Raw genomic sequence first — 20,393 nt, forward strand, 5'->3', positions numbered from 1 at the left:
GATAGCCATTATTATTTTCCTCTTTGTGTTCAGTAACATTCCAATCTTCAATCTGTATGTAGCCTTCATACTATAAAGACAGAAAACATCTGACAAGAGCATAAGAGAAGAATCAATAATAGAAGGTGTTTGTAGTTCTTGCTTAGAAATTAGGCTTATAAAGTTGAACTCCCACAGCCTCACTCTGGCCTTAGCTGCAGGAATCCTCCTCATAAGAACCCAAGCAAGTACTGATCAGTCAGTTTGATGTCTATAGAAGGAAAGGTTGCAGAATAGATCATAAACAGTCAGTCTGTCCAAAGTTAGAAATGAATGTTGTGATTACTAAGAGCCAGCATGGGTTTCTTAAAAACAAGTCATGCCAAACTAATCTCATAGCTCTTTTTATATATATTGTCAAGCTTGGTAGATCAGGGGAGTGATCTGGATGTAGTATATCTTGATTTCAGTAAGACTTTTGACAAGGTCCCCCTTGATATTCTGGCAGGTAAACTGGTGAGCTGTGGGCTAGACAGCATTACAGTTAAGTGGATCTGTAATTGGTTGAAAGGCAGAATCTAGACAGTGTTCAAGAAGGATAGTGTCAAGTTGAAACATGTCCACAGAGGAGCAACCATATTCATCTTATGAGGAATATCTTAGGGAGCTGGGCATCTTTAACTTGAAAAAAAGAAGACTGAGAGGTGGCATGATAGCTCTATTTAAATATCTGAAGGCATGTTAAATAGGCCTGCTTTCTTCAGAGACTAGGACATGGAGCAATGATTCAAGCTACAGATTCCACCTAAACATTAGGAACACAGAGAAGGACATATTTTAAGACTGCTGTAATTTTCTGTTCTTGCATGACAGGGAGTTGGACTAGGTGACCCTTGTGTTCCTTCCAACTCTTAAGATTCTATCATTCTGAACTGGACCTCTGGAAAAATAAGTAGCTCAGGCTGTTTTGCAACTTCATCTCTAGAAGAGGTGGGGAACCTTTAACCCTCCAGACTACGTTTAGACTTCAATTTTCATAAGACCCAGCCATAACATGGCTAACAGTATTGGAATTTGGGAAGAGTAGCTCAAAATTTTTCTACCTCTTACTCCACCGCCTCTTTTTATTGGATTTTCTCCCCACTTCCCATACCTGTGCAAAACACAGACTTTTTTCTTTTAAAAGAAAAGTTTTTAAAGTAGTTTTCATGAAGCAGTTATTGGGCACACCTACATGTGTACACATGTATGAACATGTGTGTGTTGAGATTTTTCTTCCTAAAGAAACTCACCATGGCTGTATGAGCACCAAATAATTTCCTCTGCTTTGCCATATAAACAGGAGTATGTGCTTGTATTATCTTCATCTGTAACATCTCCTGTCTATCTCAAATCTTATTTAAAATAACCTTATAATTTGTTTCTCTTCAGCCCTCTCTGTGTTATGTATTATTTAGTGTAACAGAATATTTTAGAAGATAGTTTATAGATCAGCAGGCAGTAGTCATGCAGCTCCTGATAGTAATTTTGTCATTAACTTTTACTCGTTGTACTACACTGGTGGCTAAAGGGTCCAGTGAAATTGTGGAACTGTTGCTCTAGGGTAAGAATATAATGCTCAAATCTTTTCACACAAGGTATAACAGATCGATTTCACACAGCACTGCAATTTAAAGGCAAGGTACAATGAATGTATTAAAAGCACATCACCAGGCCGTATGTGGGCAATTTTTAGTTTGAAGACTGAAAATTCTCCCCTTGGCTAGATGATAAAGACATATTTTCCCCAGCTGCTGCACTAACATTGCCAAATCTGACAATTTCAGGTTAAATGAAATTTTCTCCTTGAAGCCACTGCTACCATTAATGGGAGTGCTAAGCATATGATTTAACCACCATCAAGGGACAGAAGATGCCTGTGACATCAGTGATAACATGTCCTCTATACACCATCATATAAAATCTATATATATTTCCCTCACTGATGTACTATGTATGCATCTATGTAATTCTTCAGAGAGAGAAAAAGGTGGTACCTTAATGCATAGCTAGCAACAGAAGGTAAAATCAACAGTAGCAAATCTCAACCAGACTAGAAGTCTCACACTTCTTAAAAACTTCAATAAATATCTATGAATAATTTTAATTGGAAGATTAAAAGACTTGGAAACTATCTTCCATGATGCTAAAAAAGGCCCAGCATAGATGTCAGGCAGGTTTCTCTAGGGAAAGTATTTCATAACTGGATTGCTGTAAGTGAAAAAGAGTGGTCCCATACAACAACAACAACAACAATAATGATAATAATAATAAACAATTGTATCTGATACATTTACAGAATATTTATAAACAACATATATCACAACAATTGGTTTGAATGTTATGCATGTTCATGTGTAAGAAAAGATTACTTAAGAAAACCCACCTGTTTTCTTCTTCTAGGTCTGCTAGAATTCTCTCTAACTCGCCTCTTTCTTCACTCTCTAAAGAAATTAAAATCTGTGCAGGGCTTCGAGGCTGACTGAGTGGGGATTCCTGGTTCAAACTTTGGCAGTAGTGCTGGATTAACAAATGCTCATCATCTCTTAAAGAAAAAGGAGGAAAGATGTGAACAACATCAAACATTTCATTTGCCCTTATAGTTAAGGGACAGAATAAGCAACTGTTTAGTTTGGACCATCTCTAAACATCCACCTAGCAAAGTCCCATAGGTGCCTTTTTATCCCAACAGATGTCAGAGTGCAATTCCCAAGCATGTATTTTGGCTTGGCTTCTAGAATGCATTAAATCAGAAATGTGTGGGCCATGAACAACATGTAGCCTTATGGGGGGAGCTTCAGTATCACCCTTGGATGGACATGTCTCAGGAGTGCTATAGCTGTGCATTCCTCCCCCAGAGCATGGTGTAGCCCTCCAAAGCTCCAAAATCCTGAAGTAAATGTTTTACAAATGTTTCAGTTCAATTTACAAGCAAATGGTTCAAGTCCTGTACAATATTTGCTATGTTCTCTGTGTCATTTTAGACAGCAGAGGCTTCTTTTAGCTACTGCTAGAATTCTCACTGAAGATACTAAATGATGTAATGTCAAAGAGGTCACACAGGTTCTTCACCTTGCTTGGTACAATTTGCTTAACAAAGTTGAAGAGAAAGAATTATGGATGAACTGAGATAATACCAAAGAGGTGGTAGAACTCTGTCTAGATAATCATATCCCAGTGCTTTCAGGAACCATCTGCAGTGCTTATTAATGTAGTGAATTGCATTAATGTAATGCTCCAAGAGCTTGTTTCTAAGCATTTGGAATCCTTACTTCCCAAGGCTATTCAGGGTTCTCTAATGTCCGAGCATGTAAGTAATGGAATGCACTTTCTCAACAAACTCTTTTGTTATTTCAGGTTGAATATAGAATAAATCTATATTAACTTGTGCATCAGTTATTTTTTTCCTTTCAGTTTTAGCTTAAGTTTCATTCCCCGTCCCTGTTCTCCTCTGTATGAAGTCAACTTTGTACTTCCTTCTTTTTGAATAGGATCCCTGGGTACAAAGTTTCCTTATAACCTGACTTGTCTCAATACCACAGAGTGTGCTGATGGTCTTTGCAACTGAAACAATCCACATTGTTTCTATTCAATAATTTCTAAATGCATCTATGTTGCATATTGGTATCCACGGCCAACAACCTTTTTTTGGCCAGGCACTGTTAGAAGTGAATATCTTGCTATTATATCTGCCCTGCAGAGCAATGGACTTCTCCCTATTTTTTGTCTTCAGATGGAATTAGTAGCAGTTGTTTCTAGTACAGGGATTAGGAACTAGCAAATTTTGTGTCCTTCATAGCACACTGCAAACTTTATAAGGTTAAAGCCAGTACATGTAATCATCGCACTAATGCATTCTCTTGGATTACAGCCAGTTCCTCTATTTTTATTTTTTGCTTGAATCTGTTGTATAAAGTTCTTTCATGGAGGTTATGTGAGGTGCGCCTTTTGTGCACCTTTTATTTGTCAATTTAATGAAATTTCATACTGACTATTATAAGATAAATCCACAATAAGATTACATTTGTGAAGAAAATAGCTGGTAAAATAGAATTACAGTGATTACGTCCATGGTCACTGGACTTGCAAATCTGTGGAAGTACTTTGGGTTGTAGGACACAGAAAAAGAGCTGAAGTGCTGCAGAAACCATGCATATAGAACTTGGGAATGTGTGTTGCTGTAAGCCTTTATATCAGGGTTTCTCAGCCAGAGTTTCTTAGGTTCTGCAAGAAACTGTGACTGGAAAAAATAAAACACAAACTTTTTTTGAGCAATAGATAAAATAATTTTTATGCAGAGTTCCTTGAGATCTGAAAATTATTTCAAAGGTTCTTCCAAAGCACAATGATAGGAAAAGGCTGCTTTAAACAAATAATGCAGTGTGCTAGGTTTTATTATTTATTTGCATCATTTAAAAACATCTCAATTAACAATCTCCTTTGGATGGCTAACAGTAAAATGTATGTGTAAAATCACAGTTTGCTAAAGCTCAGCAGCCTCAACAGTACATTTTTCTATGCAGCAACACTTAGTTGCTGCTGAACCAAAAACTGAAAGATATAGTCTTAAAATGATTTTGATACTATTATTTGAAATAGTGTCTAATATGCTCCTTTTTCTTAGAAATGAATGAAATGTCATTGTATTTCACTTTTTCATCCAATACCAAGGAAGATGTTGGTGTCTAAACATTGCCTGGAGATATTGAGTTGAATGAGATATAGCAAACCGAAATTCATTCTAAGTAAAATATACTGTATATGCTTTTTTCAGGAAGGAAATGGATTCTGGCATAGCAATTCAGCTTGTTCTGGACTAATTCCTCTTGAAAAGTCAGCCTTTTCACTTCTGAGAATGTTTCCGGATGTTACAACTGATGACTTCATGGCAGCAGTTGCTAGAAGTGATTTGGTCCAGTTTAAGCTATTGTGTCACACATACTACTATAGTAACACATTTGTAAATTAGTTTGGATTATGGCAATGAACTCTGTGTGGGACTACGATAAATCATCAGAAGATGCAGTTGGTACAGCATAATCATCCCAAGGAATCATGTTACACCTTTCCATGTGGCTTTACTGGTGCATCAATTTGCTTCTGGGCATAATTGTAAGTGTAGGAGATGGGGTTTAAAGGCTTAAATGGCTCCACTCTGCTTACGTGAGGGGTTGCCTGTTTCCTAATGAGTTGCCCACTTTTGAAAATCAGAGAGGCCCTTTTCTGTCTCCCAGAAAGGTGTGAGGCATGGCTGATAATGCCAAAAGACAGTTTTGTGCCTGATAAGTGTTGAGTTATTACAGGTGTGATTCCTGACTTTATATCTGACAACAAAAGAGAGAGCCTTCTCAGTTGTTGCACCAATATTATGGAACCTCTTCTCCCATGAAGCACAGATAGCTCATGTTCTGGCTGTCATTAGCTGGCTCTAACCTGTTCTGGAGTTAAGGTTTTGCTTAGAAAAACCTAAACCCAGTATCATGTTAGCAATGTAGTGACAGAACCTTGTGGCACCTACAAACCAGCTCTGGGAAGTTTCCTTGGCCTGTGTTTTGGGGTACACAGGAGACTGCAATGGAGAAGGTAAATGACCTCTTTTCAGACTGTTACAAGCAATTTTGACAGAGGATGTTTCCCAATGAATTAAAACCTAAGTATCTGCTGATTCATTTAAGTTTGTTGTAAGTTACCTTGAGTCACATATTTCTTTCTGTTTCTTTTGTTAGTAAGCATAAGAAATAAGACATCCTATGATTTCATAGACACTACACACTTACATGCTCTCATTAGGAGAAATACTATCATTCAGGTACGTTCCATTGGTGTTCTCCATTTCTGCTAGCCTGTGTAGAAAAAAAAATATAGTCTCTTAAATAACAATATATAGTCTCCCTGTTACTATCTGAATATGAGAAAGGAAATGTCACTTTGATGACTGTAAAAATCAGCATAATTGATCCTGAAAGAGTAGCCCTTGCATTTGTTGCTTGTTGTTAAGCTGATAAACAGTGACATGTAAGATTATGTGCAGTTCAATATATGACATTTAGAAAATTAACTTCTTACCATTTGACATCTACCTATTCAACTTCCCTTTCTTGTACAGGAAAAGTCTAAATATTAGAACAGTACAGTTGGCCTTCCTTATAGGAGGGCTTACCTTCCGCGGCTTTGAGCTTATGCGGAAGGCAAGCCTCGGCAGAAATAATGGGGCGCATACCCATTGTTTTCTATAGGGCTTGAACATAAGCTCTTTTCCCCATACACGGGGAGGGGGGGAGGTCTGGAACGGATCCCCCACGTATGTGGAGGGTGGACAATACTGGTGATGTTTATGTTAGAAATCATCTAAAAATGTAAATGATAGAGCTGGTATATGATAATTCTCAAAACAGTGGCTTCTTCTCCTATAATATTCAATAGCTGTTATTTTATGACTCATGTACAGACAATCACAGATACTTGACTTTGCTACTTTGTAGTACATGGTCACTGCAGGATTCTGCTGAAGTATACCTCTGAGAAGAAAAATAAGTAATGAACTTCTGTGTGAAATTTGAGTGCTAGTGGTAAACCAGAGCATGCTTTGGTGTTTCTTACTTTATATCCATTCTAAACATCATGCAGTCATTCAGCATGCAGGTTAGTTGGCAAGATGCTTAATAGAAGTTAGTAAACACATATACCATTTATCCTAGGAGCTTGGGATAACTCTTAACTTCATTATTTAATGCGTTTGGTGATGGCAATAGTGATTTTCTTTAAAATGACAACCACTAATTGTTTCAAGTATGATTTGCCTGACAATCCACCTGGTCTCATACCTGCTAGCATAATGTTCAATACGTGAATGGGTGTCATCATGTGAAAGCTGGGGGGACGAAGCAGGCCTATAAGGCAGAAAACACTGATTAATCACACAAGTAATATTCCTTGAAAGAGAAATGCACTGAAGTGTTATTGGCCTCACATTGATAAGCCTTGCTGAGTCTAAAAAAATAGCCTGTTACAGTTGAAACTCATGTGATCTGTCTGCTTCCTCAAGCTACCTGTAAAAAATGTTTAGTAGAAATAGAGAAATGTTTCTTCAGCAATAAAGAGAGTTTAGGGTTTCACACAACCACAGAGTAGTTGTTCTGTAAATGGTTTCTAGTGGTATATAAATATGCTTTCCTCCTTGCCATGACACCACTGCTACATTTCCTTAAGAAGGCTGTTCGATTTGTATTTTGCTAAGAGTTTGTTTTTCTTTCCTCTTTAAACTACATTTTCTGGTCTACACTGTCACAGTTCAACGAAGATAAGGCTTTGGACTCCTGAACCAATTCCACATTGCTGGGAGTGTATTTTATCCTTCCAACAGATAACCAAAGTGTAAGGGATGAGAAACTGTGCACCTCCTTCTGCAAACAGGAAAGCTTTATGAAGTGAGAAAGGGGATAGTGTTTCCATTGCTTATAGAAAACCTGACAAAGAACGAGTTTCCCTCTTTTGCACCAGTCTGTTTCACATATAATTCCACATAGAAAAGCCACACATAAAACCTCGGTTCCACCTTTAGTGGGTACTCCTGAATGCTTCTTTTGTTACTAAAAGCTCAAGAGGCTTCCATGGATCAGACTCAAGAATGTTTCTGTCCAGCTTATGCTGGCCTTCAAACAATGACCTTTCCTAGTCAGGAAAATTTGGCCACAGCAGATCATGCATTGGCAGCTTCTCATTTACTGTAGTGTGAGTTGCCCTTGAGGATAACATGGAAGTAACAACTAGAGCAAATGGGGCAGCCAGGTTCCATCTCAAATATATGGCACCAACTTTAAAGTGTGACACTGGCTGACAATATGCTTATGGTCCACATTCAAGGTACTGATTATGACTTTTAAAGCCTTAAATGGCTCAGGGCATATATATGCTCAATATATGATGTAGTGCATCTCCCTAGTCATTAAGATTTTGAGATCTGGAGTGTTTTGGTAACTCCTCTGTCTCCCTCAAGGGGAGTAACACATCAAATGAAAATGCAGATAACTATATTGTTTTGGATACCTTCCCATTTGGAGCCTGACTGGTACAACATTGCCTTTACTTTAGCACCAAGTAAAATGCTGGCTGTTTACCCAAGCATTTGGGGTTTGGTGTGTGTCAGGTTGTGGATATTAATTTGCTTGAGTTCTTCAATTATTTTAGATTATTTTAAGATTAGAACTTGGTTGAATGTGCTGCACCTTGCTTCTCTGAATCTGTCCCATGCTGATGATTGATAGGTAGAAATGTTTTAATGTAATAATTAAATGATAAACATATACTTTTACGAATATAGATGTAAATGCTGGAGTATATCAGTAATTGCCAGCTTCCATGAATGCATGTATTAAGACTACATTCTACAAATACTTTTAATTTAGTACTTTTCTAGTATCAACAAAGAGACATTCAGTCATTTTCTCTTCACAAGAGAATTCTTTGCAAGACAAGGTTCAGTATTTTAAAATCAAATCTTGTTTGGGGTTATTACCAAATGGCAGCATTCACCCCAACAAGCCGGAACAGTATACCAACTGCAAAGCACATGACTGGAAGACTATTATTATGAACAAAGATAAGATAATATGCAGGTGGGAAACTATGATTTACCAAATTAGAAATTGGTATCATGTTATAAAAGTGGCAAGGAAAGGTTTGGAATTCTTAAGTGAATTACTTAGAGTTTTAATGGTACAAAGCAGGCCACAAGGGCGACAGTATGGACAGATTCAGATTCATTTCAGGAGAGAGAGAAGTAAATCATTATTTCAGAGTAGGAGGAGACTAAAGAACTATAACTGTGCTTGGAAATTCACAGCAGGCACAAGACAATCCTGGCCACTGGGAGGTTGGGATTCAGCTATATATATTTAACATGGGTTGGCTACTGGAGCCAAGGCTGGTGATGCTTGACTCAGGCCCAAAACAGACAGGCATTTTAAGCCTGCTTCCACGTGGCTTGGGGGCATGACGTTTAGATGACACATGCCCCCAACCTGTGCTGAAGCTGCTCCCAGACTGCCTAAGGTGGCCCAAACATGACCCAGGATCATTTCCTTGCCGTGGTCCATTTGGGACCGCAGTGGGGGCTGGATTGGCTGTGCCATATGGTTGCTGCGGCTCCAGGCCAAATGGTGTTGGCATGGCCCCAATCTGCCCTTTTTGGGTAGTCTGTTTTACCCCTAAGTTGTTATAATGGATACTAGAGCTAATTAACATCTGGTTGCAAAAATAGACTTCAGAATTAGGGTGTTGGGATTTCTAATCTGACTTGCAATAATCTGAGGAAAATAACAAGAAGCAAGGAGGGGAAACTAATAGTAACAGAAGCAGCATTTAAAAAACTTCCCTGCCCTAAAAAAATGCAGTTTAGTTGCAAGAGAAGAAGAAGAAAATAGTTTTTGTGGGGTTTTTTTGGCTATGTGGCCATGTTCTAGAAGAATTTATTCCTGATGTTTCGCCAGCATCTGTGGCTGGTATCTTGACAGAAGAAGAAAGGTTTTAGCAGAACCATGAGAAATATGCTTCGGACCAAGCAAACCTTGGCAGACTCTGGGAGATGTGCAAATATCTGTCCATGCTTGGTAGTGTTATCAGGAGGAACACTGGGTGCCAGAACTTAAGACAATTACAAGCTCCAGATTGAGCAAACTATCATTTAACAATCTGTGGCACACTCAGGATGAGACACAAAAAAGAGACCAATAGCTTGATACTTGGAATTGTAAGGGAACTTCAAGAAGGCTACTTCTGTCAATTAAGTGGGAAAAAAGATATGCTTCCCAAACAGCTTATTAATGCCAGGGTCCTCTTGATTCTAGCTGTGACAAATATTCTGCCAATCTGGGAAGCTTTGCCAAAGTGAATAACAAACACACCAACAAAACAGTGCGAAGGTGATTCTATCAAAAACAGAAAATCCTACAGACATAAAAAAAAAAAAAACCTATCATGGCAGAGATCCTTAGTCATAGAGTAATAGCTCTTCTTCCACCTAATTTCTCTGAGTCCCTCCAGGTACATTATTTCCCCCCCCTAGGATTTTCCTCTGTGTTGCTACTGAATTCTTTCCATTCTCATTTTTTGTAATGGATGAACATATCCTTAGACTTGCTTCTTAAAAAACGCAGAGTATAATCAATCTTTGGCAAAGTACAGATATTATTTTAAATGTACCATGGGTCTGCAGGAGAGCTATGCATTCCTGAGTAATTCTTATTCAAGATGCTGTGAGCAAATGGATTCTCAGTTTATATGAAGTTTTATCTACTGTATAAAATCTGTTTAATGTGTTTCTCCAAACAGCAAAAAAGTTTTTCTTTAGGAGAAAAAAAAAATGACTAAATATCTTTTTTTCTTCTTAGACAGACATGTTATCAAATTTAGTATAGTGCTTTCAGATTTCACCACAATATCCATGGCAATTTATTTTATTTTATTTGCACCTGAATGTATGGTATAACTTAAAGACAGATCAGGGCATTCTGAAACAAATGCTTAGTGGCATTTTTACACCAACCGTTCAGAAATGTTACTGGGTCCCTCACACATCTCAGCTTTAAAATTTGCCACAGCTCAGTTGCATTTGGTCATGCCTTTTTCCCCTCAGAAACTAAACTATAAGCTTAAAGTAAGGATAGAGCTTACATTGCTAAAGTTTTAAGACAGGGTTTCACATGCATTTTCAACTGGGGAATGAATGCAAAGTGTTTTTCCTCACTGCTAGTGATGATGATGATATATAATATAATATAATTTATTTATATTCCACTTTTTCGTGGTGATGATGGGAAATAATGATATCTCCAAGAACTGTTGGAGGAAAGGCTGGAGAGCCAAGATTTCATAGATAAAAACCTGAACATGGTGGTTGAGTCATGGCCGAAATAGCATTATTAATGAGGAAGAACATACAACCTAGAAGAGGGTACAGCGGTTTGCTTTTGCCTGAACCTAGTGGGACGGGCAAAATTCCAACCCTTCTCCTCCACCCCGACTTAAATGAGTGCAAACTACTTTTGAACTTTGAATTTAGAGTGCAGTTGAACTGAAGAAAGATGAGGACAAATGAAGAAAGTGGGAGGACAGAGAAAATGAGGACATTTTAAAAGCAGCTGAAAAAGTGGGACGACAGGGGATTAATTGGGATTGTCCCTGCCAAATTAGGACAGTTCGAGGGTTTGAGATTGTCTTTGTCAGCAGGAAAATCAGCAGGGGAAAATTTGGTAACAATGACAGCGAAATCAGGTCAGGTACTTCATGAGTAACTGAATAAGGGATGGACTCAGTCCCTTTGAAATCAGCTATAACAAGCATTATGTATTTACTTTATTGCACATTTCAGTTTCATTTGGTATCTTTTTTTAAAGATTAGAAGCAGCAAGTATGACAATGAAACATCATCAGAACAGAAACTGAAGGTAAAACAGTGAAAAAATAAATGAGCTACAGCCAAAAAATTAAAAAATAAACTAGATATAAGAAATAAAGAAGCTCCTGTCTGAATAGTGCCAATAACTGAACTAACTAGGAGGAAGAACTTGGTAGTGCTGAATTCCACGTGGGTTAGATAGGGAAGAGTACAGATACCACCATCACGTCTATATGTGGTCAATAAGAAAGTCTTTAAAAAAACCTTCAGTACTTTTCATATATTCTCATATAATACAGAGAGGAAGGAAGGCAAACTGAAAAGGATGGGAGTGATCAGGGTAGATCTCACATGGCACAATTAGGCAAGAACAGCATGTAAGTCACCAGGTATCAGTAAAAAGCAGGCAAGTTATGATTGCATTTGTGATACTGTTGGCAAAAGGGAGAAGCTCAAGGGGATATACTATAAAATGAAGAACTATTTTGAACGTTTTGCCATTTTATGACAAAATAGGTGAGGGAAACTTGACCTTAACACATGGCAACCCCTGTCCTTAGCCTTTGCTCAGATCCTGTAGGCCCAGGCCTATTTTCACCCTGACTGTGGTCTTCCTCTCTTTATACTGCCTTCCACTTTTCCTAGCATCATTGCTTTTTCTAATTATTCATTTTTCTTCATAAAGGCAAAGGCCCTCTGAGTACTCTGAGTACTAACAAAGTACTCAGATTGGGAAAAATAATTTCTTCACTGGTTCACTGTATTCTTTATTAATGGTTTGTTGATGATGTTTTTATCCCCAAATGCTAATTTTAAACTTTTACTTGGACACAAACTAATAACATTATTTAAAAATTTGTAGTACCTTATCAGATAAAACTTGTGTTACATTAAACTGAATCAGTAACACAATCTAGCAATAATAAATATTGCTACAGTAGGAAGCTCTCAAAGTATATTTGTAAGCACAAGTAGTACTGATTCCATGAACCAAGGTTCCTTTAACTAACTGTTAATTCAGATTAGGAAAATCAATGAGATAGTCACACCGAACACACAATATCTTTCAATGGGTGAAGACTATAACAAACAAAACTGTAACTTCTTCACATGCTACAACACACACTCTTATTTTTTTTAATTTGCCCTGATTGCTATTATAACACAATAGAGGGTCAGTTCTATTTTTTGTTGTTATTAAATTAGCAAAGATGCACATTGCAATGTGAAATGCCTGTGTATGCAAGTTCCAGAAGAGAAATCTGGTTTCTTATTACACACTATTGGTTGTATGTGTGCAAGGGTACATCAGTGTTTTATGTATACACTGTGTACATCCATCTATGTTTGGATGAGCAAGTGGATGAGAGGAGTGTATATTTTTATCTAGATAGCATGATTACCCATGGTAAAGTATGTTCTTCCCATGTCAACGAATACAGATTCAATATCCAACATCTCCTGACAGGGCAGGAGATAATCTGTTAATAATGTTAAGTTAGGTAGTCCAATGTAACCTGTGGTACCTACGCACATACACATCAGGTTTATTCACATAATGCATATGTCTTGCTGCTCTAGCACATCTATAGATGGCATGGACTTAACCTATTTTGTCTAATATTAAAGGTGCATTTTCTTGTTAATAAATATCTGGTCCCTAATTTTAAATCCTGGTCCCCCTGTTTAAATTATAAAGTAGATTGTAGCAAAATAGGGGAGGCAACATACAACCCAGTCAGCTTCAACATTGGTCCAAAGGCCCATCCAATCTTTTCAATCTCTCACAAAACTGGAACGATAGGGATTGCAATGAATGCTAGCAAACTCTGTGCATTGGCCATATGAAAACTGGATGCAGCCAGGAGACCAGATGCCTCCACCCATGGGTTAATATGCTTTATAGTTTTCTGTATATGCTTTATGTTTTGTTGTTGATGCTAGATATCATCAATGTCAGGCATTTATTTTGTGAAGTTGAAGGCTTTCATGGCCGGCATCCATAGTTTTTTGTGGGTTTTTCAGGCTATGTGGCCATGTCCTAGAAGAGTTTCTTCCTGACATTTCACCAGCATCTGATGCTAGCCACAGATGCCGGCAAGACATCAGGAATAAACTCTTCTAGAACATGGCCACATATCCTGAAAAACCCACAAAAAACTATTTATTTTGTGGTTTAAAAATAAGTGTCTATATTATGCTATCCATGATAAGTGTGGCACTGTCTTTAGAGGAGCATGGCAAATAAACAGCCTTCCTCCCAGCTTTAGAACTACCTAAGCATGTGTGTTTGTGTGTGTGTGTGTGTGGGGGGGGGGGGGGTTAATTTTGGAAATTATACAGTCCTGTCTGCCTATGCTGAAGCTGAAATGTTGGGAGGAGGGCAGGGGTCATTTGGCCACATCAGTGCTGAAACATCCAAACTTTTGCCTGGTAGGCTCATGGTTACTCTTTCCTGCAGGAAAAGCTATTAGGATGCTGCTGACCAGAATGAAACTAATAGGTTAAACACACCGGCAAAAAGAGCGGGCTTCCCGGAGGTTTGGGGGCATGGCATATGCAAGCTCCAACTCCTCCCAACCAGTTGACGGGTAGCGTTTCAGTGGTGAAGCATTTAGACACTACATGTCACCGAAAAGCAGAAAAATCACTGCTGTGGTGGCAAAAGCATATTTTTCCCAGTGCAAAAAGGAGTGGCTTTCTGCCACTTCTTTTTGCCCTGGGAAAATGCCAGATCAGGAGCATGGCATGTGGTTGCCATGGCCCTAATCTGGCACTCAAAGGGGCAGCCAGAAGCCGTTCTTTCGGGGCAGTTGGTTTCGCCCTTAAGTCCTGACAAAAAGATGGGTATTTTTCCCAGCTTTACTAGCAAGGCCTGCCAAAAGCAGTGGATCCACTGTATTAGAAAGTCTATTGAAAAGAACAGCTACTGCTTACTTTACTTGTAGTTTTAAGCACAGTCCTTCAAGAGATATGCCTGGCACCAATATTAATGACATTTCGGCACCAGGATAAACCACAACTGTTTGCTTGGGTATTTATGACCTGTTAGTTCCCTGTGCATCTTGCAGCTGACTGGTTTACTAGTTTTAATATATATTGGTTTATTATATTTTATTGTTACTGATTTAACATTGCAGTTACCTGTACTGTGATTTGTGTAATGAACAGTAGTATAAAAATAGAATGAAAAGAAAATGAGTTGCAGAGAAAACAGCATTGTTGCACTCATTCTGCGCAGATTTTTAAAATATGCAGTAAACAACAGCATGTTAATGTCATGACTCCATACTATCAATTTCCTAAAAGAGTGCAGTTAGTTTTCAAAACAGCCTCTTCCCCATATGCATACCATGAATTAATGTTTTATGTCCAATTTTAGTACTGCCTATTTTATTAAACATGGTTTGCAAACCCAAAAGCAAAAGTCACACACTTCAGAAAAAAAAATCAGAACTATTCATAGATTTTTATGTTTGCTCTTGCACTAATTTGGCCAACTTGTGAATTGAGCAGAACAAACAAATAATTAAAATCATTCTTAAATTTATGTTAGCACCAGATGCTGAGCTGATAGTTATTCATAATATAGCTAAAGAGAACAGTTACTAATATCTGAAGTTATTGAATAGATTTATCAGTAAATTCATACAGTCCTAAATTAATTCCAGTTGGCAATTAACAATTCAACCAAAATTAAGTGATTGAGTCCTGTTGTTTTCAGTGAGAGAGATTTACACATGAACAAAACTCAGGTGAACCAATGCATGTAGAAACTGGATGAACCCCAACTATACTTCTGACAATACTGAAATAGAATGTTCATTCTCAGGAATGAATTGTAATTGCATATAATAAAACAACCAGGAACTCTAGCTTTGCTGTTAATCAAACAACTACATCACTGCTTAGGGATGCAGAAAGAAAACATTTGCACAGATACTATTTACTAGCAAGTGCTTTTCCACTGATTTAAAATGGTCATGACCTGTGCATGAACAAAGGCACTCCTGCACTTGAACTAACAGAAATGTCTGCATGCACAAGATACCTAATGGATATCTGAGTATGCATATATCTGGATAATGACACATATACATTAAATAATAACCTTAAATGTAAGTTCAATAATATCTTTGTATTAGTAAATAACCACATTATCACACCTCAAAGTAGCTTTTCTCCCAACCAAATTGCTTATTTTTAATCTAGATATCCAACCATTTAACGTGCATATTTCCTTATCAGATAAGAGACTGTGAAACCAAATCCCAATGACTAAAACAGAGTGCATTATCCAAATAGAGGTTAACTTTTATTATTTCAAATGCTACATTTGCGAGAAGAGTGTATGCTGTACGCATTTGACTAAATGTAGTAAACCCTAGAGATATAACCTTTTCATTAATCTGGAATAAATGTGTGTTTTCTTTTTTGGAAAATTTGACATAGGAAGGGAGGAGGAACGGAATGGACACGTGTTTAAAAAAAAAATTAAACACAAAAAAGTGAGGGAATGCAACAGCAGCAGCAATAGCAGCACACTTCGGCAAAAGTACTCACGCAGAATCTACTGGCCAGAAGTTGATCAGAGTAACAGGACTGCAAGACAAAAAATGAGGAGGTGAAGAGAGAGGCAGAAAAAACTGAGCAGCAAAATAATTACAGAAAGTTTAAAAGAAATCCAAAAACAGGAAATCCAATAGACCAACATGAATGTCCATGAAAAGCAGCCAAAAATGACAAATAAAAGAGGGCCAACAAATAAAAAAGAAAAAAAGATATAGCAAGCTGCAGTGCAATTGCCATTATAATGTGTTTCTACTAACGAGCAGAAAACTCTCTGGATGTGATTTCTACAAGGAGAAATGGGGAGGACTGATTGTGATGTTTAAAAAGAGAAAGAGATAAAGAAGAGATAAGAATTTTCTGTGCCAGTGGCTGCATTTTGACTCCTGCTTACTTATTTTCAAATTACATCAGTTTTAAAGTCTCTCAAAGCAATCAAGGAGACAGAAGACATTTTCCTTCTGCTAACTGAAGTTCAAATTATTGGAGGGTAACCATGTGAGAAAAGGTATGGGGAACAGCAATTGAAACGTCAGCTTGTGTTTTCCTTTCAGCCAAAATAAAGAAAAATGAAAGAAATGAAAGAGGCTTTATGCAGTTAGGAAGTATAGGGAGCAGGTGCCAACTGGGGGAGCTCAAAGAGCTTATATCAAATGAGATACTGTTTATTTGCTTTACTCACGTTTCCATGTTGTCTCCCTCCAACACTGTTTGGACAGGCAGGTAACCCATTCGGGGGTGCTTTGCAAAGTATCTTTTTGTTCGGAATTTGTTTTTTAATACCTTGGCAAAGTCACGAACATCTTCTCCTGAAGTTGTCTGAAAGCAACGTTTCAACAATACCAATTTATTAGATCTTCTACATACAGTAATGGGATACAGATATTAAAACATAAAGGCATGGGATATGCATATTGACTGACCCACCATATCTTCCCGAGCCACAACACATTGTCGTTGTACCAAAAAAGTGCATGGCAACATGTTTAGTACCAATCTACATCCTGAAAATGTGTTGTGATCTGGAGATGAACAAGTTGCTTACATGAAGCTGTGCTTTCTCAAGTGGCTATCTGTGAACTCATAAATATGGGTTGTTCTGCAAATGCACAATGATGACTGAAACCTTTCAGAGCTGAGCACAACATTTTGGCCAAAACTCTTGCTCATTCCCTCAGTTCCTGGTCTGTCAAAACAGAAACCCAGAAAAAAATAATGGAAAAGACAATCACCCTCAAGAGAAGGGGAGTAAGTTGTGAATTTACAGAGGGCTACTTTAAAAACCAAAATTACAGACAGGCAACTTATTCTTCTTTGTGGTCTCTATGAATCACACAGTGTGAGTGTAACTAGCACTACTTGCTGGTAGCAGGAAAGGTATCACTGAAGAAGCTAGCATCATGAGCTTCTTGGCTTGTTCAGATATCTAGGTAGTAATGCTGCACAAACATTAATAGCTGCCCCCATGTAGTTGCTTAACAAATGTTGTGTGTTAAAAATCCCGCTAAGGAAAACTACTGAAGCAGACACTGCTGTGGTACAGTGGCTCTGTACCCTATCAGGAATAGCTCTGGAAGCCAACTCATATGTCAGTTTATTGTGACTGCCTTGAAACAAGCATACCCTTGTTAGGGCTCTTAAAGACTCATAAAGACCTAAACCCTTTGTATAGTCTGCTCCAGGATATAAAGTCAAGTCTACAGTGTAACTCCTAACAAGAACACTGTCAGGATGATGTAGTAGAAGTGTGATACTAAAGATGGAAAGTATATTTGAAGGGAAAAAACACACAAAAAAGAGCTTCTCAAGTGTCTGAAACCCCCAACAAGAAAAAAACTACCTCAACCCCTTTTCTCATTTTGTTCTGCAGTCCTTGAATAGGCTTGAGGACTACTGTACTTCCATCCTCCAGTCTAGACTCATCTATCTTCTGTCCCCCTAAGATGGCAAGTCCCCGGGGGGAGGGCAGCCAAGTGAGAAGGCTGTGTTCTGATTGCTGGTGTATAGTAATTGTATCGGTATTGCCATGAGCCAGCTATCAAGTCTTAGCTTAATGGAAACCACTCTCTTCTATTGCCTGCCCCAGCCCCTGTAACATCAGGACAGGGATTTCACAGGATTGCAAAAGGATTGTGGACTTAAAGTTCAACTGCTGCTGCATACAGTATTGGTGGTGTTCACTTGGCTCAGTTTGGGCTGGAATTGCTAAATGATAGGTAGCCTATCCTTCACCAAAAGCTAGATGTGGTACAAAGTGTGAATACTGTGTGAAGTATGTTAGCAGTGTGGGTGCTGTCTGCATCCAGGTGCTTGCTGAAAATATAGGTCTTATGGGTTTTTCAGATAGTTCTGATGGCTATGATCTTAAATCATATTCTGAACATAGGGTATGACCCCAGAAAATCAAATAAATGCCAGTAAAGGTTGATCTGGTATGCATTATCATTCATTTGCATGACAGCATCATGTGTAACCATTGCAGAGAATCACAAAATTAGGTAGAACCTGCTATGTACAGGGTAATCTAAGTATCAAAATAATGCTAAAGACTTGCATAAAATAAATGCTCTAAATTTATTAATATTTTAAATAGAAAATCCTTTTTTCCAAGGACTTTCTTAGGGATGTGTTACAATAAAACCAGTTTCAAACAGTTCAAAACAATAAGAATAGTTTTAAATAGCTATAACCATAATAAACTATTCAACATTTAAAACAAAACAACTTAAAACCAGTTACAACAATTTAAAACTTCTTTTTGGAAGTAGTAATTGAATTATTTTATTTTAAAATATATTAATACTTTATTATAAAGTATTAACACATTTTATAAAAAAATAATTCAATTACTACTTCCAACAAGAATAGACTCAATTAAATCAAGTGTTGATTTACTATTTGGCAACTACATTTCAGTTTCATTCAGACAAGCACAATGGATTTAGACCCTGTTGTTTCTGCCTTGTATGTAGAAAGCCATAAGGAGACACTAAGATTTTTACTTACTGGTGTACAGTATTCGACCATTGGGTAGTGCATCTTATGACCTTTTGCAACTCGGCCAGAAAAGAAGCAGCTTTGGCAGATGTCATAGTTAAAATGCTTTAAGCTTCTATATCTGGAAGAGAAGAAAAATGCAATTTCAGAACTCAGAACTGAACCATGTTCCAAAAGTAAAGCAAGGAAGCCTGATATTATAGCTATCAATGCAGTACCATTTTGATTAGCCGTACAAGCACTTTAATGCAGCAAAAGTTTTCAAATGTGCACTTTGAGATACACTATAATAGATTTATTAGCATGTATCAAGATAAGTGAGTTATTAACACACATTCAAAACGTAAGCATTATAACAACACTATGCTATTTCAAAAAGGGCTGTCTGAGTCCTGAAAAATATTGCAGTTTTGTGCCTCTAAGACAGAAATAAAAATACAGAAGAACAAATTAATAATACATATTATTTGTGACATTCACTGGTTTCTATCAACTGATGAATAGGTGGTGGCAATTTTGGATAGATAACCTGACTGACCACAGTTTACCATGTGATGTTTAGTAGTAGGACTGACTATTCTGATTTATTTGAAACTACGCAAAGAGTTGCCTAGAAATTGCAGTCAGTTGAAAAGCAGCCACTTTTGACCAGTCTTCGGGAACCTATTTCACTGGCATGCAAAAGGCTAATATTAGTAACAAAAGCCTGGAATAAACAGACCAAAAAAGTAGATTCCAGACGCTTCAGGAGTGTGGTGTTCAGATGACGCATGCCCCCAATGTGGCCAGAAGCTGCTCTGAGGCTGCTAAAAGTGGCCTGAAGCTGCTGGAAAAAAGAGTGGATTTAATCTGTTCCTGGCAGCGGCCTGTTTGGGACCATGGTGGCAGTCCACTTTAAGAGCAGATCGTGTGGTTGCTGCGATCCTGGGCTGATCACGGCCAGAGGCTGCTCCTTGCCACCTCTCTGCTTCAGGCCTATGTCTTAAAGAGCTAAATGGCTTGGATTAGGAATACTTGAAGAACAAATTTTTCCATGCTAACCTACCCACTCACTAAAAAATGAAAAAGAAGCCATACTTTGTAATTCCCCTTCCATGGAGGAATGGCTTGTGTGACTGTACCAATACTGTAGAATAGCCTGCCTCATGAACTCCTCTTCAGACATGTATAGGATTGCATTATCAAATGAGCATGTTTTGCAATAGAATGAAGATAAATATGACTTGCATATAGCTTTGTGTTTCTGCTCTGAAGCAAGTCCTGTTGATTTCCATGAGAAATGTCTACCAAAAAATTGTGTGTAAGAGTATACCCCATGTCCTGATGAGAAGAGACGGGTAGGCAGATGTATCTTTTAAATCTAGTCCATATTAATGGGATGCCTGCATCACTAACTTTCTCTATAATGTGACTG

The 20,393-nt window shown here is 37.8% G+C and overlaps 1 protein-coding gene across 10 annotated transcripts in view; it reads right to left on the reverse strand.

Annotated features, from left to right (window-relative positions):
• LOC149319486 (dystrophin-like) overlaps positions 1-20,393 on the reverse strand; it is a 1,434,671-nt gene that overhangs the window by 24,778 nt on the left and 1,389,500 nt on the right. For 8 of the 10 annotated variants that reach the window (XM_089511819.1, XM_089511811.1, XM_089511810.1 and 5 more), the window contains 6 exons: positions 18,989-19,100; positions 16,665-16,801; positions 15,977-16,015; positions 6,843-6,908; positions 5,796-5,861; positions 2,405-2,563 (listed from right to left, as the gene is read on the reverse strand). In XM_089511819.1, coding sequence (XP_089367945.1) covers positions 2,405-2,563; positions 5,796-5,861; positions 6,843-6,908; positions 15,977-16,015; positions 16,665-16,801; positions 18,989-19,100 — 579 coding nt within the window. The remainder of the gene's footprint in view (positions 1-2,404; positions 2,564-5,795; positions 5,862-6,842; positions 6,909-15,976; positions 16,016-16,664; positions 16,802-18,988; positions 19,101-20,393) is intronic. The other 2 variants (XM_089511816.1, XM_089511815.1) reach the window with 1 other exon arrangement.

This window comes from Sceloporus occidentalis, unplaced genomic scaffold (genome assembly GCF_023333645.1).
Source record: "Sceloporus occidentalis isolate IW3139 unplaced genomic scaffold, rSceOcc1.0.p SCAF_2, whole genome shotgun sequence".
In the NCBI taxonomy this organism is placed as follows: domain Eukaryota; kingdom Metazoa; phylum Chordata; class Lepidosauria; order Squamata; family Phrynosomatidae; genus Sceloporus; species Sceloporus occidentalis.